We start from the raw sequence: 27,860 nt of genomic DNA on the forward strand, positions 1-27,860 counted from the left end.
GAACGTACCTGCACCATCGAGAAATGTACCAGGGTTAGGTAGGAAGACATCTTGACTTGTAGGATTGATGACGGCCTTAGGTGGCTGGTTAAGCCGTGGTGGTGGAAGGACAGTAACATTCACTGTAGCAGAACCATAGGAACCATCACCTTGCACTTCAACTTTGAACCTAAACACTCCAGCTGACAACTGCCATTAAAAATATCAAGGTATCATTTTAATAATAATCGCTTTTTATATTAAGTAGTATGGTTTATATTAAGTAGGATTTTAAACTTTGCATGGTGGAATTATAATTAAGAGAGGTTTGCGGTATCTCTTTGAGTATTGGTTATTGCCTAACCCTATATTTTAGCAGCAGGTACCGTTATCACGTTATCACGTTATCACGAGTTAATCAAAGGAAATTTACATCGGGGACTAAGACAAGTTATTCCCGATGCAAATTTCCACCTATTAATTAAATAGAATTTCAGTTATGCATTTCATTTATGTCTTATTTATTTACCTATTTATTTTATGAAAGAAAGCTGAAATCGGACAGTAACATTAGGCAAATCCCATTAGGCAAATCCCATTTGTGGCAGGACAGCCTTGTAGAGGTGCTGGTCACCTGTTCCTCCTTGCCACTCACTGGCTTGGTATGTTTAACTATTTTGCTTCTATGTATCTTTATGTATCGCTTTGTATGTTTTTATGCCAGTGTTATAAGTCTAATAAAACTGAACTAAAACTAAAACATAAACTGAGAATCCTGCTGAGGAATGTTCTTACCCCTGCAAGTTGTAGCTGTTTGGAGTGTTCCCCGTTCATCTCCCCTTTCTTTCCACCGTCAGGATCCTCTATAACCTGCCATTCATATCTGTAGTCATTACCACTGGGCTGGGTCTCTGGAACCACGTAGGCAAACAGAGTCACATGATCCTCATCAGGAAGCTGCAGGGTTTTCTCCTCACCAGCAGAAACAGTCAGTTTGGTCACTGGAAGAGAAAAGAAAAAAAAGTTGTTTTTATTTTAGTTGAACAAAGAAATTTTTTACTAGAGTGTGATTCGAACCAACAACCTCCGAATTAACGTACTGGCGCTGCCAACCGAGCTATCTTGCCCCATGTTGGTGGCCTCCCTATTTTGTCAATATCTGTGTTCAGGTTGCCAGTCAGAAACTGTACAACCTTTAACTGCCGCAGACACTGTCTTTAGCAGACACTGCGGTGGTGCCGAGGTTCTACTGCACTGCCTTGCAACAGGTTTAAGGGTTGGGACACACGGCGATCATCTGATCAGTCATTGGTTATTGGACTTCTACTTTGCAAATCACTTGTAAAAAAGAATGCTGGTCAACTTGTATGGAAATTTTCCTTGTACCACCGCAGTGTCTGCTGCCACCAAGAGTTCAAGATTGGTGAAGGATTGCTGTATACCTTAGGTTTTTTTAACCGTTCAATTGATTTACATTGTAACCCAATATAAATGTAGACGTTAAAAGAATAAACCCTAATAGGAGTACACAATCTGAGAGGTGTTCTCGGACTCTAATTTTGGAGCACAAAACCTCAAGATGCTTTATATTATTGAGAGCTGCTGTACAGTCTTCTAATAACCAAAAGTTTTTATTGTCATTCATTTTTAAGAGTGATTCATAAACACCCCAGATAGTTTCGCTATTCCTATTGGTGAAGAGCACGTCACCTGGGGTGTTTTTAATAAGGGAATAAAGGGGTAGCGACGAGTTTTTCAACGGCCGTTTAAAGCCGGCAGGGTCGGCGGCCGTGTGATATTTTATCGCAAGGCAACCACCCTTCAAGGTTTTAAACGGACGTTTAAGTACGAGTCACTTCTCTTTTATTCCCATTCATAAAAGGGTTTTTATGAATAACCCTTTTGTTAAAAATTAAAAAAAATACAGTTAAAGACACATTGAAAATTCGAGGTTTGAAAAATTCTTTTCCAAAATCTGTTCGCTGCGCGTGGGTTGTGTGTACGCGCGCGTGCTTAGATTACGCGCGCGCTAAGATTACGCGCTGATACTATAGCTATGAATTGTGTTCCGCGTGATAATCTTGCGCGCCCGACTCGCAAGCCAGCTTGTTGTAAACAGCTCCAGCTGGTCATTATCAAAGGTTTAAACACCCCCACACTCTCCACCAATAGGAGTAGAGAAACTGTCTGGGGTATTTATGAATTGCTGATAAAGACACAGTTGGACCTGTTTAAAGACCGGCTTGCTTCAAGTGTTGGGGTGTAGCTCATGTACACCAATATAATTAGCAGAACGCAATATATAGCTTTGAGTACTAGCGCGTAATCTATTTTTACTCGCGCATACACACAACCCAACGTCCACCAAACATAATCATCCAACGAAAAATGTACTTCAAAATTTGCTGTGAAGCAGATTGCCACAGATTGTCTAAACTGTTCTATTTTTTCACTTTGGAACAAAAGGGCATTTATGAATAGGAATAAAAGAGTGGTGACGGGTTCTTAAAAGGTTGTATAAAACCTTGCGGAGTCGTGGCCATGCGATAAAGGCCCAAGCCGAATCGCACGGCCACAACAATACTGGTTTTAAACGACTGCTTGAGAAATCTTTTATTCCCTTATTACCAAACGTATTATACCTTCTGTTTAAAAGAAGATCATTTCCTACCTGGTGGTATTGTTGTTAGTGGCTTAGGGGTCGTCACAGCCTCAGTTACAGCCTGAGTCACCTTTGGAGTTGTAGTCAGTTTGACTGTTGGGAGATCCTTCTCTGTTAGAGTATCCAACCCTTTATCACTGTCTGTATTACCCTGTGTGTCACTCTGTGTTGTATTCATATCACTATGGGTCAGGGTTTCTGGTCGTGGAGATGGTGAGGATTCAGTCTTTGGAAGATCGACCCTCTCTGTGGTATTGTTTGGTTCCGTTTTATTCTCTAGATAAAGCAAACACCAGAGTCAAAAAACGGTTATGTGTATTCATTGACAATGATGTGTACACTTCACCTGGGCCCAATTTCATGGCTCATGTTACCCTCTGCGCTGTGTGTCATGCGTAGCGCACATCCTTAGCCATGTAACAATATACAATTGTTGCACAGGGTGACGGGGTACAAAATCCATGGACCCCAAATCACAGCGTGCAACAATTGTTTTGTTATACCTTGGTAACATGATTATTCCTCTTCTCGAAGTTATGTTGTCATCTTCAAACATTATAACTACGGAGTATGCATAGTTTAATAAGCAGACGAACAGTTGTTCAAATAAGAAACCATTCTCGAACCCGCGGCCGTTTCGTACTAAGCGCTGGTAATTGACCAACGGTGGGACTGATCAAGTTGATGTACACCGGTTAACATCACTCATGTTAACCGCCGTGACAACAGCCGTGGTACATGCGTATTTGTTGCACGGCACGTGATTGGTTCTCGACCAATCAAACTTCACAATTTGTTACCGAGGTATAACAAGCATCTTTGTATCACATCACGCGATTGGTTCTTGACCAATAAGCCTTTACAATTTGATACCGTGGTATGACAGTGTACCTTGGTGCCCCATCGTGTCTTCTGTGTTCTTCTTGTCTGGCAGGACTAACTCATCCCCAGGGTGTGACCCCGCAACCTCTACCCCAGCAATCCCCCCAACATCAGCTGTAATTGCAGTGCTTTGTTTGGGGCTATCTGTCCCATTGGAGGAGGTTGTGCCGGGGGTTGTCTGATATGTCGTGGATATGTCAGGGGGTGTGACAGGGATGTGTTCCATGGATTGAGGTGAGAGATTGGTGGTCGGGTTGATGGTATCCCCTGGATGGAGGCATGATCGGAATCAAGATTCAGAAGTTACAAATAAATTGATACAGGAAGAAAGTTATCCAAAACAACAACCAAAACAATAACCACAACAACCACAACAACAACAACAAAACAGATTGGAAAGAAAATCAACTGGGAATGTGTAACAATTACTTATGCAAAAATGCAAAATTGAAAAGCATGCTCATGCAGAAAACACTGGTCATTTATTGCCTATTGAAAACAAAAACAAAAACAACTCAGCCATGCAGGGAAAAAAGCAATTCATCACCATTTGTACTCATAAGGGTCAAAGGTCAAATGACTGCTCATCATGTATTCATTAGGGTCATAGGTCAAATGACTCTTGATATCAGTCTGGTGTCTCGTCTCACCAAGCAACTATTTCATGAATAGACAGTGCAGGACCATTGAGTTTACCTCTTGGTTACTAGATATAAACTGTACATGTAGCTTGACATACATCAATGGTGTTCCATCTTTCTAAGTATATGAATCAACATTAATCAAGGGGATTAATGGAGGATACTACTGGCATTGTCTTGATGCTACATGTAACCGCCGGTCGTTTTTTTGTTGTTGTTCAGAGTCTAGTCTTCGTGTGTGCATAACGTCTGGTTGTATTATCCATGGTGTTGACATTTATAAGGTATGGGCAGGGGGAGCGAGACCCCACGAGACTAAGGTGCAGCATGACTGCCCTGCACAGGGGTTCTGTTGTTTTAAACAACCCAATAATCAAATATAAGTATTTACAAATGTATATTTGATACTGTATCTGTAAGCAACGTGAATCAAGGTCAAGACTGAGTTCTGTATTAACGCTAACCTTTATAATCGTTTCCATAGACCATTATCATGCTGCCACCATCTTGGTCATGTACCTTGTTTCCAATAGCAGTAATATATGCTAGTACTCATTGTATAAACAAAAAAGGAACCAGACTTTTTCTTCTTCCAGTTTGATTACCTTTATTTGAATGGGAGAAAAATCAAGATGGCTGCACCATGATAAAGGTCTATTACAAACAAATGGGCAGGCCTGGAATTTCATTTTTGAACAAGTTGAAAAGGCAAGGGCATTTTCATTTTGCAAAGGGCACTTCCATTGGAAAATCTCAAAGTCAATGGGAAACTTTTGAAGGGCACCAAGGCAAATTAGACCAGGGGCCACCCATGGCCTCTGTGGCTTGCATATAATCCCAGGCCTGAATGCCTAAATGAGACGTGATAAACTAAAGGTCATTGTACACAGAGCTGCAGATTGTACAGACGTGTTTCAAACCACTGCACATGTACATGTAATAAAATTCAAACAAACGAATCACTCGGATCCATTTTTTAAAAAATTGTTATGTAATTGATAACAGAAGTCCAATCTTCATAGACATGGATTACGTGACAACATCTGCATTGCATTTTGCTTATCAGAGCACAGCAGTTTGATGACTAATTGCACAGTTGTTCAAAGCGTGGCCGATTTGGCTTCAGTGATTATGCAATTGAGTTAGCATACGGCTCTCACCAAATCAGTTTGAACTAGGATGTATATCTCATACATGTAAGAAAGGTTTTTTTTACAGATTTTCTCTTGCCTTTTTTTTTTTTTTTTTTGGGGGGCCTGAGTCTTCCCTGTTTGTGTGATGTGTGTTTCTCAGTGTTGTCTTGGGAAGGTACTGAATATACAGTCAAACACCCATCTGTAAAACCAAAATTAATATTCTTTATCCCCAATGCAAATTTCTATCTACTAAATATTCAATTTTCTTTACAAATTGTCATGACTCTGCACAATGTGAACTTTATTGAAAGATTTTTTGTAGTCTAACTCTTCAATCACTATTTTCTCATTACCAGTTTGATTTAAAGGCACTGTACACGTTTGGTTATTGAAGACCAGTCTTCTCACTTGGTGTATCTCATCGTCAGCATCGAATAACAAGCCAGTGAAAATTTGAGCTCAATTGGTCGTCAAAGTTGCGACAAAATGATGAAAGAGACACCCCCTTGTTGGACGAATTTGTGTGCTTTCAGAAAGGAATCAAAGACTTCTAGCTAGAAGTCTTTTATTATTTTAGTGAGAAATTACCTCTTTTTAAAAAACTTTGTAGCTTCAGAGGGAATCGTTTCCCACAATATTTTATACTATCAACAGCTCTCCAATGCTCGTTACCAAGTCAGTTTTTTAGTTAATATTTGTTTTGAGTAATTACCAAACGTGTACCTTCCCTTTAAATGTGTTCATGTATTGTTTATACTTCTGTTATGGTTTTGCTCTTTTTTCCTTGCCTTATTGTCTTCTCAATTTGATATTATTTATTGAATTCTGTATTGTGATTGCAATGTCCTACATGTACGCGTTGTTTCACATGTTTGTTTTTGTTGCTCCGAATAAAGAAACAAATAATAAATACTTTGTATGTATGTGGTACATTCATTCTCCATTTGAAAAAACACTCATCACACAGAAACATGACATCATCACGACTGAACTTTTGTTCATTTCACACAAACACACAAACTGGCTTTCTAGTTTTCTTTTAAGTGTTAAAAGGGAACGTACAACACTGAGAATTGTTGTATGTAAGTTTGAAGTTTAAACTAAAATTTGCTGTAATTTTATGGAATTTAGGTGTAATTGGCAGCTTCGAACATCCTAAGATGGTGATGGCGCACAAGAAATGCAATAAATTATTATTATCATTAATATTATGGACCTAATGTGTAGATTGAATAATATCATGAGAGCTTATGGATTGCCAAGGTTTTGATCATGCGGTGAAAAACCATTAGAAGGCAGCCATTGTCCATGATAATAATAATAAGTCGAGAGGCTAATCATCCTTACTCGCTGAATTGCAAAGGACGAGGCTACAACGTGTTCGAGAAGCAGGCATGCAAGGGTGGCTTTGGCTGCCAGCCACATCAACCCATTATGACCACGAAGCACAGCCAGAGATCGATTGTATTGGGTTTTCTTTTGCATTTTTAAATTAGACTTTGAATTTGTTTCTTTTATTGTTTTGAACCGAACCATTCTCTCCAAACATTCTGCAACATGGTACCTTTCCTTTGAACACATAATATAGACATTGATTAACCTTCAAGGTACTCTTTCTGACACACGTCTAGCTCCTGTGACCATTGGTACCCCTCTTCACATTGACAAACACCCTCCGAGTAAATTAGCAGTCCAAAGCAGTACTCCAATTTCTTGCACTCCCCGTCGGATTTACAGAACCTTAAATTTTCCGTCCAGGATTTCTGATCCTCAGGATCGCTTGGGTCTTGATTACCATGGAAACGGTTGCTTGTGGTATCCAATTGGCCTAGGAGGATTGGGTGGAATGAGGAGAGGGGAGGGGGGGGGGTGGGTGGCATGCAAGCAAAAAAACAACCAGAATACAAAAAGGAAATGGTTATGACGTGGAAACATGAAACCAAATGTAAGCGTATTCATGTCAAGATAAGCAGGGTTAAGCTGGTCAGGGCCCACTTTCATAGAGCTGTTTAAGCAGAAAATATTTCCCAACAATTGTCTGCTGAGAAGATATGAGCAGAGTACCAGTCATAAATTGTACTTGTGACATGGTAGTTTTTCTGGTAAGCATAATTTTTGTTATGCTTAGCTACTTTTTGTGCTTAAGCAGCTCTATGAAAATGGGCCCAGCACTCATTAAAAACTGTCAACATTTTCAAACTAGTGTTCCATGCAAGTGTCTTGCGTTTAAAAGGACACTGTCACGACCGGGATTCGATCCCCATTCTGCTGATCAGAAACACCAGAGCTTGAATCCGGTGCTCTTTACTGCTAGGTCATGACACGCCACAAGGTTGCATGTATCAGCAATGAACAAATTCACATGCCATGGGATCAACTCAAATGAAACGAAACCATTCTGTGTTCTACTACAAGAATGTTGACAATTGTTGACAAGTCAATTCAAAACCATTCAACCTGTTTAGTCGTGTCGCTTTGCCTTCCCTCCCTCCCATGCTTTGAATTGAGTCTCAATCTGGCATATAGAAAACCCATGGATGTCCAGTGACTACAAGTTCATAAACACCCTTCCTAAAGGAAGTTGTGGTAGCAACATGAAAACATCTTTTAGAATGTTACTATTTGATTTAACCGTTCTCACCGGTCTTAATACCTGGAGCAGGTACTGGGCCCTATATGCAATTAGCGTGTAAGATTTGAATATTGTCTGATCAATGACGTGCTTGATCACAAGTTACCACTTCGGTTTGAATTCCTCAGTCTATCGAGACAGTTGCTATGTCACATGGTTAGGAACAAGCTTTTGCGTAATAGACCGATCCATTAGGGTCCGCCCACGACGCAGGTCGAACTTTATTTGTCGGATCTTCCTTGCGTTGTAATTTGTCAATACGCAATGGGGCGGAGCTTAATGGATCGATCTATTACGCAAGAGACGATGAACGCTCATACACAGTTCTGTATGGTTGTGTATGACACAATGGTACCAGGGTTTGCTCATCTGGAGGTTGCTATGCAAAAGCTTGCTCCGAACCCATTGACACAGCAACTGTCTCTATAGTCTGAGCAATTCAAATGTAAGCAGTACATTGTGACTAAGCAAGTCATTGTACCAGACATTATTCAAATCTAACTTTCAAATGGCTCATTTCATAGCTTTGCTTACCGGTGAAATCTGTGATTACGATCCCCTTCTCTGCTTACTTGCAAGCCCTTAATTTCTGCACTAGCTGTGTAAGCGAGAATGCGATGATGCTATAAACTAATACTCCCTTATTGTTTCTACTCATGCAAAGCAGCCAAAGTCACTATGTATTTCAACTGAGTAATTTGGTTACATGGATGGGAGGGGAAGGTTGGACACAACAAGTGGTCAAGGTGCAATGTTCTCCCGTTACTTTAAAGGAAGTAGGGGATAAAATCATGCAAAATGTCAAGCAACATAATGTACAATACACATGTTAATGTTATTTTGTGTACAAGCTTCAATCATGGGTGTACTTTCCAAACCATAGTATGAACAACCATGGAACAACAAAGCAATGCAAAGTGTTGCAAATCTTATAATATATCATTCAAAATCCCCCCGCTAGTTTTCACATATTTCTTTACAAATCTTCTGTTCATGACAGGGTCCCAAAGTAACCCATGAAGGAAGTATGGAACCTTTACTACATGTGTTATGATTGTACAATGTATTATGACAGGTATCAAACTCTTACCAACCCAAAATGTCATGAATGGATCAAATGATCAAACATAGGTCAAATGGCATTAACAAAAATGGCAAAGGATATCTGGTTAGTTCAACTTACTCTTACTCCTTTTTACACGTAGTTTCTCAAGAATTTTGTCGCTGGGAACTAAAAATGAGCAATTTAAAAGACTGCTATCATACACAGAAACTCAACTTGTGCAAAGGATGAAATAAGTGTTTCAAATTTCTTATGATCATTTCAAATATAAAAAAAACGGATGTAAGTTTTTTGTAAGTTTTCAAAATGAAATATTTCTGGTTAATTATACCAAAGTATATGGTATGTGGTTCTTGTGGCATTGAACTTGACTTTTCACTAATTGAATCCAAGTCTATAGAGCTAAAAAAAAAACTTCAAGAAAATTGAAGATTAGGAAGATGTCCCATATGGTACCAAGTAAGTCAACATCTTTGGCATTTTAAATACACCATTTAAATGTAACAGCTGGCCAGTCTAGGGAGTTTTACTATGGAGTACATGTGGGGACAAAAACCAATTTGGGAAATAAAAAAAATGGTACAAGCTGATGGCAATAAGAGCCAGAGTATAAGATTGATAATTGGATGCATAAAACCAACATTCTTCTGCAGTTGGTTCAAACATGTACCCAATAGACGATTCTCACATTTTTCACTAAAAGGCACTGGACACTATTGGAAAACACTCAAAATAATTGGTAAACACTCAAATTAATTGTTACCATAAAAATTTACTCAATTTACATTGTGAGAAACATCTCCCTCTGAAGTAACATAATCTTTGAGAAAGAGATACTCACCCAAATAATAAAAGACTTTAGCTGAAGCCTTTTAATATGCACATACTGTACAATGTATACATGAAAACACTAAGTTGTGCAACAAGGGCTTTTCTTGGCTCATTATTCTCTTGCCAATTTGATGACTAATTTAGTCCGAATTTTCACAGATCTGTCATTTGATGCATATGTTGGGATATCCCCACCAAGTGAGAATACTGGTTTCGAAAATTACCAAACATGTCCAGAGCCTTTAAAGCGAGTACATGTTCATGTACATGTAGCATTGTGAGGTTGGTGGAGATAATGATTAATTTATTTACAAAATGCATAACATACCGGAATGACCCACAAATGTCAGTTTTTATCACAGTCTTGCCACCACATACAAGTTACATGAGGTTGTTAATTTCAAGGGAGGAAACGCTAGATAGGTTTCCTACAAACTCAAAATTGAAGTTGTTTTTTACTGTTCACATGTTCCCCCCTGGCCTTACCTGATTCACAATGGTTTGTCCCAAAGTTCCTTGTCATTCCAAGATCACATTCACACTGGTAAGTCAATGTGCTGCAATGTTCCATAACTGGGCAGGTGTCCCACTTTGCATGAGGGTTACAATCAATACTTGAATCTAGAGTAAGAATAAAGATAAAGCAAAAAGGATTCAAAATGGTTACTGAAAGTCTGACATACTACATTTTCTTGGAAGACAATTTTATTTGTTGGGTTTCAAAAAAGAATTGACTCGAGTGGGCTTCGAACCAAGGACCTCCGGATTAAGGTGCCGGCGCTCTACCAACTGAGCTATCTGGTCCTCAGTTGGTACAAATGTAGAGCGCCTTGGTTCAAATCCCACTCTAGTCAATTCTTTGTTCAACCCCAAAACTCATTTGAAAATGTACCCAGTCAGTTCCCTCGCGGTTTATATTGACAACTTTGTTTATTATAAAACAAAAAGGTTATGTCACATGAGACAGTTATTATACTATGTACAATACAGTACACACAATATTTCTACACTATGTAGTTTAAAAACCTTCTTTTCCTCAGCTGCTTATCCGTGAAATACGCTTGACGTAAGCACAAAATTCCCTGCTTTCGCAAGCACCGATTCACATCCCTGTTACGGTTAGCAAAGCCATGAAATTGGGCCCTGGTCTGTTGCAAAGTTCTTTCTTCCCCATAATTTGGAAAGCAAATAAGCATTACAAAGCTTAAAGGTAAGGGACATTCAGCCACAAACCTACCCCAAATTTAAATTCTACTATGTAATGCCTAAACTACAGTGCCTTTTTATTCATGTTATGTGGCCAACCGTAGTTCGTTCATTCCCAAACCATGACGAAATGTTTTGATTGCATTCTACGCGCACATATAACCAAAGATGCACTGCAGGCAATTGGCTACTGCAAACATTTGGCTGACTTAGACTTTATAACTACTGTACACATGGAACATGGACAACCCAACAGCTGTTGAGCATCACAGTGCTCCGGCACAAACAGCCAATTAACAATTTGTTATAAAATCAATGAGCTATTTCACAGGGACTTATTTTAAATGCAGTGCAGTGCACTATTGTATAATTACACATTTTTAAGCAACTTATGTTTTTACAATGAAAAGTCTATCTATCAATCCATGGCAGTGGTCAGGAATAATGGACATTGTAATGTATAATGTACACATGTACCTTTGTACAAGTTGTATGATAGACAACTTGCAATAAGCGCAGCATACTATGTTCTTTTCTTGGGTGTCATTTTGGGTGTCAAAATCGTATACAAACATACACAAAAGATAGTCGACACCCAAAATTATGCGCATTGTTCGAAGTCGCGTTCTGTATTGTGTAAAAAATCAATAGCTACCCCTTGCAAAACACGAAACGCTACAGGTACGCTGAGGTCATGCGCACGTTTTTACAACAGAGAACAGCTATTGCCAATGATCTGCCTCCTTTTTGAGAATGTGACGTCATGCAATGGGTCTATACCCCAAAAGTGGATCATAATTGACTATCATAAATATTGGTGGTTTTGTTTTATGATTTTCTATATAGACAAGCACCTGTACATATTATGAAGCTGGTCAATTGACATGATTGATTGTTTAGCCTTGTGTTATTGGTAACATCTGCTTATTGTTACAAATTCCCTGATAACAAAATGTGTGTTTGGCACACCTACATTTGTACTGTAAACTGTAATAGCATACGTAAGAGTACAACTTTACACACAGTAGCCTACACGGAAACACAAAAAACATAATTTTGTTTTATTGCAGATCAAATTTTATGGCATACTACAAGTACGCATTCTAATATTATACGCATTCTATATATATTCTATAATTTTATTGTGTGCTGTCCATGTTAACCATGTAACACAAAGGTGTGGTTTCCAGACATACCTGGACCCAGTTTTAAAGGAACACCTTAGATCGGACGAGTTGGTCTATTAAAAGCATTTGTAACCGACTTTTATCAAATGCATGGTTGAAAAGATGTTTTAAAAGTAGAATTCAATGATCCACACAAATTTTCCTCAAAATTGCGTGGTTTTCCTTTTACTTAGCGAACTACATGTAACATGGTCGGCCATTTATCGGAGTCAAAAATTTGACTCCCATAAATGGCCGACCGTGTTTGTGTGGATCATTGTATTCTACTTTTACAACATCTTTCTACCCATATGCATTTTATAACAAACGCTTTTTAAAGACCAATTCGACCGATCCAAGGCAACGTATTCCTTTAAGCAAGGAATCTCGCTTTTGTCGAGAGTAAATGTATTTCACAGAACAGCAGGGAATTTGGCTTGTGGGCGTGCGTACTCCACGTAACTAGGCATTCTACGCTTACACAGCTAGTGCAGAAGTTCGGCGCTTCCAGTGCAAGCGGAGAATGGTGACCTGCGTCAGCGTAAAATCCGGCAGTAAGCAGAGCCATGAAATTGGGCCAAGGTCTAAATACACATGAATATTATTCTCTAAAAATCTCACTTTACAGTCACATGTTTATATTGCTATAATAGGCCTACAAGTTTTTAAATAAAGTATTTATTTTTCCAATAAATAACGATCACCAAATCGACACCAAGTCTAGTATTGAATGGGGTTGAATAATAAATATTGCCAACTACATTGTAACTTGACCTAAAGCCTCTTAACACGTGTGAATAATAACCAATCAATCGTGTGCACCTGCAATTAATAAAGGTCTGTATGCATGCATTAATTATGTACACACGTTGCAGGCCTCAGTACCAAAGGTTCTGGTCAGATTGATCTGTTCAACAGAGTTGCCATTTACAAATATTGGTTGACTAAATCGTTATTGAACGCTAGTTTAGAGAGTCATGTGATGCTCATATACGAGTGTGACAGAATATGTTCAGTCCTTGGGAATGGGATCTTATCAATGACAAAATGAACAGTTAGTCCTGAAGAGCATGGCGCCTGTATATATCATTTCATTGGCAACCTCAGTTAGGAATTGAAACCCTCAATTTATCTTATAATTAAAGTCCAATGAAACATGAAGCAACTGAAGACACTATTTTCTCACACAATTGAAGCATTGTTTCCTATAAAACCTTGAGATGTTAGCTTAAAGGAACACGTTGCCTTGAAGCGGTCGAGTTGGTCTTTGAAAAGCGTTTGTAACCGTTTTTAATAAAATGCATGTGTAGAAAGATGTTGTACAAGTAGAACACTCCTCGAAATTGCACGGTTTTCCTTTTACCTCGTCGACTAACACAGTTGGCCATTTATGGGATTTGACTCCCATACATAGCCGACCGTGTCACTTCGCAAAGTAAATGGAAAACCACGCAATTTCGAGGCAAATTGTGTGGATGATTGCATTCTACTTTTAAAACGTCTTTCCATCCATGCATTTTATAACAAACGCTTTTTATAGACCAACTCGTCCGATCCAAGGCAACATGTTCCTTTAACATAATGGCTTGTAAAGAAGTCGCATGGTTCAAATGGGTGAAATCTCTGAGGCAGATGCTGCACGCATTATACTTCAGTGTCCCCCCCCAAAAAAAATAAAAAAATACGCCATTTGCAAGAACGCTTTGAAGGTTGTCTAGGTACGTGTACAATTATTTATTTCTTCTTTACCCTAGGGAAACCTCTCAGTGAAACACTGTTTTTTAGAGGTGCCCAGCAACTACATACACATTAAAATTAAAAAATAGTTTTCATATAAAAATATGTATACATACAATTATTAATTAATATTAAAAATAGAAAAACAGCCAAATTTAAATAAAGACTCTGGATAATTATACCACAAAACTCAACAGCACAAACATTTTACAACAAGCAAAATACAATAAAGACAATGATTAAAATTCTGGTCCAGCCAGGAAAAACACCACAAGCCCCATATATATTAAAAATGCAAACTTTTGTATTGAACTTTAAAATTTGCTACAGTGCATGGCAAGGGATTTTTCAGTGTAAGGGGGAGTTGGTTGAATGAGTTGACCCCATGAGCAGAAAATTTACGTTTACCTGAGTTTTTTTAAAAAAATGCTTTACAATGCTTGCTCAGTCACACGTGATTGCATTTATAACGAATTGCTGCATTGCTACTCACACCAGATGTTTCAGACCAGAGAATTCTCTGTGATCAGACTAAATCCAGTATTGTTATCACACAGTCAGGGCAAACTCTGGCATCATTACATAACAGATATTATGTTGTGAACAGATACCAGTCTTTGCTTACATGGTTGTACATGTTTGGATGCCAAACCCAAAACAGAAAATGATGCTTAAAAAGTTGCAGGATATCAGTGACACATTGTGTATGTGAAACTGCATTTTGGCTGGTAACCTTATTCTGGTTTACAAGCACAATTTTGTTGCGCTTTAGCTACTGTGCTGGCACTGGACACTATTGGGAATTGCTCAAAATACTTGTTAGCATAAAACCTTACTTGGTAAACGAGCAATGGAGAGGTGTTGACAGTATTAAACATTGTGAGAAACGGCTCCATCTGAAGTAACAGAGTTTTTGAGAAAGAAGTAAATTGTCACTAAAATGTTTGAATTGAATTTGAGACCCCAGCTGAGGTCTCGAATTCAAGCATCTGAAAGCACACAACTTGTGCGACAAGGGTGTTTTTTCTTCCATTATTCTCTCGCAACTTAATTGACCAAGGTGTTTTTTCTTCCATTATTCTCTCACAACTTCTTATGTTGAGATACACCAAATGAGAAGATGGGTCTTTTGACAATTACCAAAGGTGTCCAGTGCCTTTAAGTAGCTCTATGAAATCGGGCCATGTACCGCACTCTGTGATTGTAGCAACAGGGGAGAACTCAAATTTAATGTTACATTGTACGGTACTGCAACACACTATACCTAACATACTTAAACTTGGCTTTTCAATGGCTTAATTAAATCCAAGTTAAACACGCAAATTGTGTTTTAACTTAAATATAAAGTATAATAGTGCACAAATGTAACTAAGACATAATATGAACTTGAACTTACCTTCATCATCAAGTGGGGTCGTTCTTCTCATAACATAAACAATATTACTTTCATCATCATGTGGCCATTGAGCTTTCACAGGGATGCATTGACTGTTTGTTTTACACCTGGCATGATAACAGCTTCCTTCTAATATCCAGACTGCATCACAGTATTTCTTGAGGCAACAGGTATCCACACAGTCTTTCTCTGATAGTACAATGCTTTGTCTCTTCAATTGATCATCAGGAATAACCAGACGGTATCCTACATAAGGTGAGTCTGCTGTACATGATGCTTCTGCAAACCCTGTTAGTACAGAGGAAGGATTGTAGTATTGTTAAACACTGGGTGTAATCCAATACATGGCTTTGAAGTCATTCCAGGGGCTCACCGGGTCAGCCCAAAGTGCCCTGCTTGTGGAACAGGGACCGATTTCACAAAATACTAGAATTAATCCTATTTTGAGTTAGGACGAGTAACCCGTCCTAACTTAGGATCGGTTCAATGTGCCCTAAGGTCTAAGGATACTAAACTGCACTCGTCCCAAGTCCTAGGATTAATCCTAACTTAGGAAGAGTTTGGTGAAATCAACGGCAGGTCTCTTGGGGCTGGCCTGAGGTGCACGACGTCACCACAAGAGGGCGAGTGTGATCGTTCGATTAACTCTTGTCAGGGGCTCACCCGAATGAGCACCACGGGGTCGACACAGGGAAGCTTAAATTGAACGCACCCACTGTGTATTAATAATAGTGGCGTCTTAGTGCGCATTACCGTCACTCAGTGACGCTTTTGGCACTGTAACATACAGTTGTCCTGCAAGTTACATGAATGTGGGACTACGTTTGAAGGGATACGTTGCCTTGGATCGGGGAGTTGGTCAATAGAATCGTTTGAAACCGTTTTTTATGGTTAGAAAGATGTTTTAAAAGTAGAATACTATGATCCACACACACATGCCTTGGAAATTGTGTGGTTTTCCTCTTACTTTCTAACTAACACGGTCAACCATTATGTGGAGTCAAACATTTGAATCCACAAAATGGTTCACGACGTAAAAGGAAAACCACATAATGGTCGACCGTGTTAGTTCGAAAGTAAAAGGAAAACCACACAATTTCCAAGGCATGTTTGTGTGGATCATTATATTCTTCTTTAAAACATCTTTCTTACTACATACATGTATATCAATTTCATAACAAACAGTTTAAAATGCTTTTCTTGGACCAACTCACCCGGTCCAAGACAACGTGTCCCTTAATTACAAGACCTAATCCTCACCATAAAATGGTTTGGAAGGTGTTGCGGCACAATATGCTGCCAATCAAACCAGGAACACCGGGGCGAACCCCTTCTCTTTTCGATAAGTGCACCGGGTTCTTTTAGAAATACCTTGTAATTGTGAAGTTTCTTTGTGGAAATTCTTGACAATGAATCTGATCTTTCAATTTTGTTGAGTATTGAAGTAGCATGACAAATCTTAATACTGATATTCTTTGCTTAGTTCATATAACATACACATTTTTTATGGAAGTTTCTTTGAAGTAAAATGTGCTACTTCAAGAAGCAGGTTCAATGCTTTTGCTCAATGGATAAAACACAAAACAAGTACCTAATTCTAACTTTTAGGAATATTTTTGTTTACATTTTACTATTTTTACCATGGTTAAGCCCGGTTCATACTTGCTGTGAATGCAAATGCGATACAAATGTTGACGTCTCAAATTCACAATGAATAATTCGCAGCAGTTAAACTCTGCTCAACTCACTTCTTGCAAATATCGCTGCAAAAGGAGGGTTGTGACGGCAAATTCACATCAAATTTGATTCGCATTCGCATGAAGTATGAACCGGGCTTAAGTGCAGCCTGTAAGAAAGAAGATGTGTTCCAAACTGGGAGGAAACTCAAAACATTTCTGCTAGAATCTAGACTGAGGTAGGAATTAATTCAGTGTTCATACAACAAATAAATAAACACTTACCTGTTCTTAACAACAGCATCAGCATCAGAGTGAAATGTAAAAAAGACTGCCATCTTATAGGCCTATTTAGAGCTCTCGTCAAACTGTTGACATGCAAACTGGATAAGCTGAGCCTACACAAGGCATGTGACCATATCGGTGGAGTTATGTTCCTAAAAAAGCACGAGTTTGTACAAAAATTGATCCTTGCTTTGGAACATGATGCACAGTGACTTGAGTCTCGGAGTTTGTCAGGTGGTGGATCCATGGTGAAGATTAATCGGTAAAGCTTTAAAGAAGGTTGTTGAAAACTTGGTGACATCAACTTGCTGAAAAGAGGGTCGTCAGTTCACCTGTGGGAATAGAAATTAGTTGAGGAAAAGAGATTGGATATTTTGTCAGCACTGGCTATCTTAAGTTAACATCAAAGGCCATGGCCCAATTTCATAGAGCTGCTAAGCACTAAAATTTGCTTAGCATAAAATTTCTTCCTTGATAAAAAACAAGTTTCCCAACAAAATTTCCATTTGATGGATATTGCCTGTTACTGGTATTCAGCTGTTGTTGGTTTATAAATCCTGAAAACCACATCGAAATTTGGCTGGAAAACCTGTTTTTATGAAGGCAAAAATTTCATGCTTAGCAAACTTTTGTGCTTAGCAGCTCTATGAAATTGGGCCCAGCTGAACACTGAATATGCCCAGTGATCAGTCTGGGGTACTCCTAGATCTATGAGGTTCGTTCGGCTATCGTCTCCACGTGGAACAACAAACCTCACAGTACAAGATAGAGTAGCCCCTAATGCTTCCTTTTAAAATTATTTTACAAGTAGTCCGATACCTAGTTGCTGAGGTTTACTGCTTCAAAATGTAAGTGTATGAACATGGGCAAGGATAACCCACCCAGAAGCTACATCTTAATTGGGATAGAATCCAAGCAGAAGATGAAGAAAAGCATTTTGGGGTGTACCTTACACGAGACTGTCAACCCACCCTACAGTGTACAAAAGCTGCTGGTTTAGCAATGCAGAGCCTTAGGATCATCAGAAGGACCTTCAAGTGCATTGATAGGGAAAGCTTTGCTATCCTGTACAAAGCTTGACATCAGACCACACCTCGAGTATTGCGATCAAGCATGGTGCCCATACCTAAAGAAAGATATAAAGTGTCTGGAGAAAGTGCAGAGAAGAGCCACCAAGCTAGTATCTAGTCTGAGAGAGAAGGCATACGAAGAAAACTTGACCTCTTTTCCCCTGGAAGTAAGAAGAGTGCGAGGGGACCTCATCATAACTTTCAAGATTCTAAAGGGGCTTGTGGATATAGGCGCCAGAAGTCTAATTCACACTCTCACAAAGGATAAGTTTCCGTATGGCGCCACCACTTTTTCATTCGATATGAAATAATATAGTACCTAATTTACCTCAACGGTCCTACTACTTGCCGTCAACTCGCCGACTTGCCGTCAACTCGCCGTCAACTCATTTTCGTGCCGTCAACTCATTAAATTTACATGAAAAATCTATAAAAAGGGGGCACGGAAATGTTAAGTCTGGGCTAAATTACATATTTCTCATGGTTTTCGGTACAAATTCATTCACAAAAACGACTTTGTGTTGATAAAAAAAAAGTACCAATCATTGACATCTTGGGCCAAGACTAATCATTGTGAAAAAGCAAGATGGCGGCCGACAGTTTTTTGGCTTCGAGAATTTTTTTTCACGAGAAAAAAAATCAATTTTTATTCCGAAATATGACCTAAAACTTACGCGAATGCTCTTTGAGCTGATACTTTACAGTTCTATGCTTCTTTAGTGGATTTTAAATGTATATTGGTGGAGTTGACGGCGAGTTGACGGCGCAATTGAGTTGACGGCGAGTTGACGGCAAGTAGTAGGACCCTACCTCAATGAGATATCCCTTTTTGTAAAAATGAGTGAAAAAGTGGTGGCGCCACACGGAAAGTTATCCCTCACAAACAAGTAGCACAAGAGGGCATGACATGAAGCTCTTCAAGAAAAGGCTCAACAAAGGGCTCAATCCCGTCAAACGCAAGTGTAAGTGTACATGGTGTACTCCATCGCTCATGAATCTTTAGAGGGAGACCAGCGTCTAGTTAGTATTATTTTATTTTATTCAGTTTAGATCACATTTATTACCACCAAACAAAAACACTAACAGTAACACTATTACCGCAAAACATTTCCACAAATGATCTATCAGGAAATATTATTTATAAAAACTATTATCTGTATTTTAATGTTTTCCTTTTTTCATTACTTGTAAAGTCAACAAGTTAGGACATTAAATTAAACACCAAGGAACGACTTACGGAGATAAGTGTCTTGCTCAAGTCAAGGACACCTTCACAAAAGTGCCGGGACTGAGATTCAAACCCAATCATTGTGTGATCATGGACATTGTGTTTGTCACTGAGACATGGATGTCACCCAGTCACACTGACACTATTTCTTCTTGCATATCCGGTTACACAAGTATTCGGCGTGATCGAGACAGTCGAGGCGGTGGCATTATGATAACAGTCAATGATCAATTACAACCAGTCCACCTTGATCAGTTTGACTCTATGGACATTGAACTTACTTGGGTGTCCTTGACTTTTAAGAATTCCAAATGGCTGGTTGGTCTTCTCTACAGACCTCCTAACTCAGACATCGCATTTTTTGACAAGCTGCAGAATGCATGTGATTCAGTTCAACCTCATCTTCATAACTACGAAGGTGTTATTCTACTTGGAGATTTCAATATAAATTGGCAGCATGATTCTGCATCTACTGCGCATCTTCAAGAAATCGCTAACTCTCTAGAACTCACACAGATAGTTAACGATGTAACGCGACCTTCAAACAATTCGTCCTCATCAGGGTCCACAATTGACCTCATATTTACAAATCGGCCAGAAAAGTTTGCCCAAGTGGAGTCCTTTGCAAATCCAGTCAGCAGTGACCACCATGCTGTACACTTTACATTCAGTGCACACAAAGCCCCTCCACCACCAGCAGTCGTCCGATCATATCTTCAATACAGGAAAGCTGACATGACTCATTTGGAAACTCTTCTACACCTTGCACCATGGTCAGCCTTCATGGATGATGCTGATCCCAATGCATCGTGGGAAGGCTTTCTGGATATCCTGCATGCTGCCATTCGTGACAGCATACCAACTAAACAGCGCTGTCGTAATAAAGCCTCTCCATGGATAACCCATGAACTGAAAAAGCTGATTCACCTAAAGCACAAACTGTTCTCAAAAGCCAAACACTCCGGCTCCAGTTTGGCATGGCTCCATTACAAACAAATACGCAATAAAGTGAAATATTCAACAAAATCAGCCTACTGGAAGTATGTCAACGGTCTTTTTGCAAAAAAAGACAACAAGCGCAGCTTTTGGTGTTTTGTCAGAGACCAGCGAAAATCTAAATGTCCACCAACCTTTCAACATGCTGACCAACTTCTTCACAAGCCTAGTGCCATCGCTCAGGCATTCAACGAATTTTTTACTTCAGTTCATTCTCCTTACCGATTCCTGAACTACCGCCAATTCAAATTGAACTCGGATGGCTGACAAAGTCGCTGCAAAATCTCAACCCTCTCAAGGCACCTGGGCCTGATGGGATTTCACCAACAGTTTTGCGTTCAACTGCCTCCTCAATCGCCCCACCGCTATTACGTGTGATGAATTTGTCGCTCTTACACGGCTCCCTACCCTTGGACTGGAAATTATCTAATATCACCCCTGTGTTTAAATCTGCCAACCGAACCGACATCAAAAACTATCGTCCAATTGCTTTAACCTCCATTGTCTGCAAAATACTTGAAAGAGCAGTCGCTAACAATATCAATGAACATATTTCTTCTAACTGTCTTGGTAATGATGAACAACATGGATTTACAGCACATAAATCCTGCGTCACCCAGCTCACAAATGCTATTTATGACTGGGCTACAATCATGGACAAACCCCGTCCACCTCGCATAGACATTGCTTTCCTGGACTTTAGCAAGGCATTTGATGTTATGCCTCATCACACAATCCTCAATAAACTGGCAGAGAACTTTAACATCCGTGGTCAAACTTGGTATTGGCTGAAAGCATTTTTGACTGGCCGGTTCCAGCGGGTTATGTACCAGGGAGCTTTATCGTCCATGTCTCCGGTTACATCTGGAGTCCCTCAGGGAAGTGTCCTCGGTCCCCTCCTGTTTAACTTATTCATCAGTGACATCTCCCATTCCCTCAATTCCAAGTGTTTGCTCTTTGCTGATGACACCCTCATCTATAGACCTATCCACTCCCCTGCAGATGAACTTTCCTTGCAAGCTGACCTTGATGCCATCGACTTGTGGAGTGTGGCCAATGGGATGAAAATAAACACCAATAAGTCTATGATTATGCATATGACCAGATCTACAAAAACACTAGCCCTTCCAGAGTACTCTATTCATGGATCCTCCCTCAAAATAACTGCCACCTACAAATACCTTGGAGTCGTGATCAATCATAACCTCACTTGGTCTGACCATGTCAACAGTGTTGTCTCCAAGGCAAATAGGACTCTAGGTTTCATCTGGCATACGGCAGGTGGAACATCCCCAACTGCATTAATGTCCCTTTACAGATCCCTTGTATTACCTATTCTTGAGTATGGGCTGCCTGCATGGTGCCCATATACTACAACACTTTCAGCAAAACTTGAACGTGTCCAAAGGAGAGCTACGAGGATGTTCCTTAGGCAACAACGAGGTGCAATGTCATACGAGGACAGACTCAAAACTCTAAACTGGCAAACGCTTGAATCCAGACGACAAAGACTCATTGTGCAATTCACCACTTGTTGTTTATTTGGTTTAATTAATTGTCACATCATCAACTTGAATACCTCTGTCAATACCCGACACACCGATACACTCGTATTCAACCATTTGTATGCTAGAACCCTCAGCCTAAAAAACACTTCAGTTCATTCTTTCCCTCGTGTTTGGAGCGGTCTGCCAACAAATATCTGCAACTCCCTCACCCTCGATTCATACAATTGTTTTAAAAGATACCTGTGTCAGCACTTCCAGAACCTGTAGAGTTTTTCCAAATTGTTTTTAATTTATCTGTTGATAAAGATTGGCCCTTTTCTTAATTTCTATATTTTTATTTCCTCATTTGTTCATTGTTTTTAGGTCAGCTTTTTTTAAACTCAAATGTGCACTTCCAAATAATCTTGCTACATATAAATAGGTTTTTCTTAACATATACATATTTATTTTGTTCTTAATATTTATTATATTTTCCAAAGTTTATCTTTACTGTTTTTAAATGTTTGTTAAAGATTCTATTCCTATTTTACGATTGGATTGATAGGCTTTCGAGTCACAGTGGTTAGGTTCACTTTTATTAATCCTGGCCATCTTAGAATGGGCTTGTCCTGTCTGTTTTTATAATTGTCTTGCTTGATTGCCAGTGCTCTGTCTCACTCAATCATTGGTTTACAATTGTTCTAGATGTCTTAAGTTTACATTCATTGTTTCTTATACTGTTATATTTCTTTATTTATATTTCAATATTGTATCTTGTACTGTTTGTTGAAATCTTGGCCGAATAAATAATAATAATAATAATCATGGTGATGACTCAAAAGCCAACTTGGATTTGGCCACGACGACACGCTTAACAGAAAATGGTCCAGATGGATTGCATAATCAATCCAATCATGCCAATCACTAAACAAGAGTAGGCCTACAGTACATTACATCGTTTCGCCGTTTCATTCCTACGTTCATATGAATTTAATAAATGGAACCAGTAAATGCATGACCTACCATATACCTTCCTAAAACCTTAGAGCTAATTAATTAGAGAGGCGGGTATAAACAAAAGCGTACCATCCTCAAAATGATATACCTCACCTGTGGCTTCGCATCATCGTAAAAAGGCCGGCCGAGTGAATGAGCGTTGTTTCCCGATTACACCTGTGACTTTTAACTTCATTCTGCTGCCGGTAAAGTCACCAGAAAATGCAAAAAATCGTCGTAACAACACGGTACTATGATTAAAACACGTCAGTTACAATATTTGTCTTTTTAGCAGTCCAGTAAATGAGTAATGGATTCGTATCACGCCCACAAAATAAGTCAATCTTCATGAAAATTGATAATGTACACACAAAATCCACACTTCGAACTATGTACGTGTGGTGGTGGTATGGGCCCGGGCTTTTATGTACACACAGCGTACATCCAAAGGTTGCGTGTGGGGGACGTGTGTATTGGTACATGACATCGTGTATATTTTTTAGTATGGGCAGCCATCGGGGCAAAAAATACGAGCCCATCTCACCTAACGGATTTCGTCAAATGAAAAGATTGCGAGACGCGCGCGTATATGTTGAACGCACAAAGGTTTTGATACTTCCGGCTCCAAAAACAGGCTTCATCATGTCACACCAGGCATTTTACAAGCAACTAGTTCAAGGCAATGTCCAAGTAGGCGCGAAACGATTCACATTTGAATGTTCACCCGGAATTACTTTTGGGGATCGTAAGTCATTGTTTGACAAAACTACTCCTGTGCTACCAAAGTGGTCGTGTAGCATGCGCTGCAGTTGGTTGCCTCCGAGTTGCCTGTAAAAGTTGTCCCGTATGACAATATTGGCCTCTGTGGATTGGTCTATGGATCCAGCCTATCCACAGAAGCATATCGTTTTTGGATCCTAGGTCAAATGCCAACAAATAGACTGGTTTGTGGGGCATTTGTGTTTAACCATAGACAGATGGGTGCATCGTTCATTGGTTGTTATGCTTCACTTGCACCATACCGAGTGGGGCAGGGTGCAAAAATCTTCCATTTTCTTGGGATTATTGTGTAATCCTCAGTTCCAGTTTCTTCATTTTGTTGGATTAACAAGAATTACGAGAGATCGTTAGGCTACACTATTGTTTATCATTAGGCCCTATATTTCGGCATGGGAGGCAATAAGTCGTAATATTCAAGCCATGCCTTACAGCCAATCGTTTGGCAGATTCAGTTATTTTATGAGAATGTTTGCTATCCAGACAATATTTGCACACTTAGTGGTAATAATTTAAAAAAACCAAAAAATCTCTAACAACAATAGAGTTTCTTGTTGCAAAAAGTTTGCTTAAGCACGAAAATAGCTCGCTTATTTTACACATGTTACTGGCCAACAATTAGCATAACAATTAAGTGGAGTCTTGGCCGGTAATCTGATTTCACTAAGCAATTAATATTTTGCTTAAGCAAAACTTTGTGCTTACGCAGCTCTATGAAATTGGGCCCATATATGAGTAACTCAGTGTTGCATACAAAGAAGCAACCATGTAGCTGTTCAAAAAACACCGGTGCTGGCGGCGGGGATCATTGTTTAGGTTAAACTGAAAAAGGAAATTCGTACCAACCTGGTTGTAAAATAATACAGTCAAGTAATTACTCAAGTGCAAGTTATCAAAAGTTTTATTCGTAACAAACACATAGGATTAAAGTAGACCTACTGTAAAATAGTGGGCAGATGTATTGGTATCAAAATGAAGTCAAAATACAATATGAAAATATGAATACAATTTGCATAGAATAAGTAAACATAGCCTGGTGAGTTTTCTCTTTGTAGTATCCCCAACAGCAAAAGTTACACATGGTGAGATTACCAGGCTATCCCCCATCCCCATTAACATATAAGAAGACCATTGACCTGAATTTCAACATTGCCCATGAATGCAATAATCACATTTAAAACATCTTAAAGGGTTTGGGACACAAAACACAATGTCCACAGATTTACATTAAACTTACACAGCTTTAAGATAATGGTGGTAGAAAGTTTTCCTTAAAACATTACTTGCTGAGGTGCTGTAGTTTTTTAGAAATGAGTAAATAAATGTCTCGAAAATAATTTTCGTCTCAGAGATGAAAATTATTTTGGCATGTTCAATGTATTTACCAGTACTGGTATTTATGCGACTCTCCTGAAAACATCGCTCTGTCACAGAGCGATGTTTTCTGTGATTTTCATTTTCTTCTCAAAAACTTGACAACTTATGAAGCTGAAACTTACAGGTAAATTATATTACCTCCATCTTTCTTCACAGTGAGTAGGGATTCATGTCATGGCCAAAAAACTTGATATACAAAAGGTACCAAAACCCTTTAAAAGAGTTGAAATATGGCAGGCATTATCAAAGGCCGAGTTGTAGCAATACATCAATATGTTAAGCTATGCCTGCATTAAGCTATGCCTGCATTAAGCTATGCCTGCATTAAGCTATGCCTGCATTAAGCTATGCCTGCACTAAGCTATGAAGCAACATAAATAATACAAAACAACAAAAGAGTCCACCAAAGGGCAAGTACATCAACCTGTTCATTATATGAAAGTTAATGGGAGACTTTCTGGGACGATAGAGGGCAGCAGACTTACCGGGTAAATCCATTGTTCTCAGAATTATGCGCATGTTCAGAACTACGTAAACAATGGAAATTTACCTGGTATGTCTGCTGCCACCTAGCGTTGGAAAGTCTCCTATTGCCTAGTGTAAAACTGTCTGAGTGAGTATGTGTTACATTAGCAACTGTGTCTATTGTGGGTAAAGATTTGTGCCTCCAGTGTGCAAAGCAGTTCACCATCTACACACAGTGCGCATCAATCCAATGGTAGATGTTAAATTTGCATTGGGGATAAAGAATATTCATTTTGGTTTTTACCCATACACTGTTGATGTTTAGCACTGTAAAATCTGTACTTTCCCCGAGTCCTGTGAAAAAATATTACAGGCATATTACTTGGGTGGGATTCTAACCCACGGCCCTTGCAAGTCTAGAGCAGTGTTCTTACCCAACTAGACTACCAAGATTGCCCGGTAGCTGGAGGCAGTTTTGGCAGCGGGTACCGCAACGATTTAAAAGATGTTTTACCCATACACAGATGCAGTGTGGTTACATGTTGTTCTAAGACTTTAATGTTAATCCCCCCCTTTGCCACAGGGAACATTCAGGAGTTCAAACACTTGCATCATCTGTAGACAACCCATCAGGGAATCTAGAACCTTCACCAGCAACACCAATGGTACCACCCATACGACAAGGGGTCATGTCACCTGCACAATCACTTATCTCATCCTACTCATATCTTGCAAAGTCAAAACGTCAGACCAAACCTATTTTTGTTTGCATGTATACCATACATGTACATGTAGGTCCTTTGGTTGGTAAGCAGTTTGCAACAGCTAATTCTATTTTCTCAAGATTTCAGTAGGTCGGAGCACAAATTCACATTTGTGATTGGCAAATTGTTTAAAGACACTGGAAACTATTGGTAATTGCAAAGACCAGTCTTCTCACTTGGTGTTTCTCAACATATGCATAAAATAACAAACCTGTGAAAATTTTAGCTCAATTGGTCGTCTAAGTTGCGAGATAATAAAGAAAAAACACCCTTGTCACACAAAATTGTGTGCTTTCAGATGCTTGATTTTCGAGACCTCAAAATCAAATTCTGAGGTCTCAAAATCAGATTCGTCGAAAATCATTCTTCCTCGAAAACTACGTTACTTCAGAGGAAGCCGTTTCTCACAATGTTTTTACTATCAACCTCTCCCCATTACTCATTACCAAGTAAGGTTTTATGCTAAATTATTATTTTTTTGAGTAATTACCAATAGTGTCCAGTGCCTTTAAGTGGTTAATGAATTGGTCTCAATGTGTGAAGATGTACACAGTGCTGGCCAGTCTTAAAGTCGCTCAAATACATTCAGCCTTAACTTTGAACTTTGACCCCATATTCAGGCTTGGATCATCTGCTGTAGATTCCTCATATTGTTACGTAGGTCTGGAGTTGGACTCATTCTGTGTAGTGTTCTGAATGCCTTTAGTCTGTCCGCAGACATTTCAAAGTCATGTGCTTTCTTTCTTGCTACCTTCACAACCTAAAGGGAAATCACACGATAAGTATTTATTGAGACTGCAATTTAATGAGATTGTCCAACAAATAAGAGTCGATATTTCCTATAAATCATTACCTTTTTAAAAAATGTATAAGAAAGTTAACTTAGTTTGGGTTTGAACAAAGACAAATTTTCTGGAGCAGGACTTGAACCAACGACCTCTGGATTAACGCACCTGGGCTCTACACAAGTATCACGACTGAGACTCCAACCCACACTCTGCTGATCAGAAACACCAGAGCTTGAGTCCAGTATACATTTGACCGCTCGGCCACGACACGCCGTCAAGTATGTATTTACAGGGAATTAAATATGTTACCTACTTAACTAACAGGTAGGAGGACTACTACAAGTTGAATTGAGGCCCAGGATGATTATTTTTTAAGCTTGTTATTACTTATTAATAAATAACTCTTGATTATGTTGTCAATTAGCAATGGTGTGTCATGGCCTAACGGTTAAGAGCACCGGATTCAAGCTCTGGTGTTTGATCAGCAGAGTGTGGGTTTGAGTCCCGGTCGTGACACTTGTGTCCATAAGCAATGATTGCTTCGTAAAGTTTGGGATGTAGTGCTTTCTGGGGGATGTAGTGCTTTCTTCCCCATGTAGGATGAGCGGGGAACATCCACC

At 39.2% G+C, this 27,860-nt stretch overlaps 3 protein-coding genes across 8 annotated transcripts in view; 1 reads left to right on the plus strand and 2 right to left on the minus strand.

Moving 5' to 3' along the window:
• The window catches only part of LOC117300624 (dyslexia-associated protein KIAA0319-like protein), a 52,079-nt gene extending 28,609 nt beyond the window's left edge, over positions 1-23,470 (minus strand). For 4 of the 6 annotated variants that reach the window (XM_033784301.1, XM_033784298.1, XM_033784299.1 and 1 more), the window contains exons 1-10: positions 23,184-23,470; positions 17,293-17,624; positions 15,332-15,619; positions 10,313-10,447; positions 9,116-9,163; positions 6,901-7,128; positions 3,533-3,790; positions 2,651-2,917; positions 775-980; positions 9-189 (exon numbers count right to left, since the gene is read on the minus strand). In XM_033784301.1, coding sequence (XP_033640192.1) covers positions 9-189; positions 775-980; positions 2,651-2,917; positions 3,533-3,790; positions 6,901-7,128; positions 9,116-9,163; positions 10,313-10,447; positions 15,332-15,619; positions 17,293-17,593 — 1,912 coding nt within the window. In that variant the 5' untranslated portion in view covers positions 17,594-17,624; positions 23,184-23,470. The remainder of the gene's footprint in view (positions 1-8; positions 190-774; positions 981-2,650; positions 2,918-3,532; positions 3,791-6,900; positions 7,129-9,115; positions 9,164-10,312; positions 10,448-15,331; positions 15,620-17,292; positions 17,625-23,183) is intronic. The other 2 variants (XM_033784300.1, XM_033784302.1) reach the window with 2 other exon arrangements.
• Positions 19,681-20,853, plus strand: LOC117301035. Its single transcript, XM_033784918.1, has one exon. The coding sequence runs from the start codon at positions 19,681-19,683 to the stop codon at positions 20,851-20,853; it is 1,173 nt and encodes a 390-aa protein (XP_033640809.1).
• A 3,450-nt stretch (positions 23,471-26,920) lies between the features above and the next one.
• Positions 26,921-27,860, minus strand: part of LOC117301149 (DNA mismatch repair protein Msh6-like) — a 29,451-nt gene continuing 28,511 nt past the window's right edge. Inside the window, exon 29 of the mRNA XM_033785044.1 lies at positions 26,921-27,212. Within this exon, the coding sequence (XP_033640935.1) occupies positions 27,069-27,212 (144 nt within the window). The 3' untranslated portion in view covers positions 26,921-27,068. The remainder of the gene's footprint in view (positions 27,213-27,860) is intronic.

This window comes from Asterias rubens, chromosome 16, assembly GCF_902459465.1.
Source record: "Asterias rubens chromosome 16, eAstRub1.3, whole genome shotgun sequence".
NCBI lineage: Eukaryota > Metazoa > Echinodermata > Asteroidea > Forcipulatida > Asteriidae > Asterias > Asterias rubens.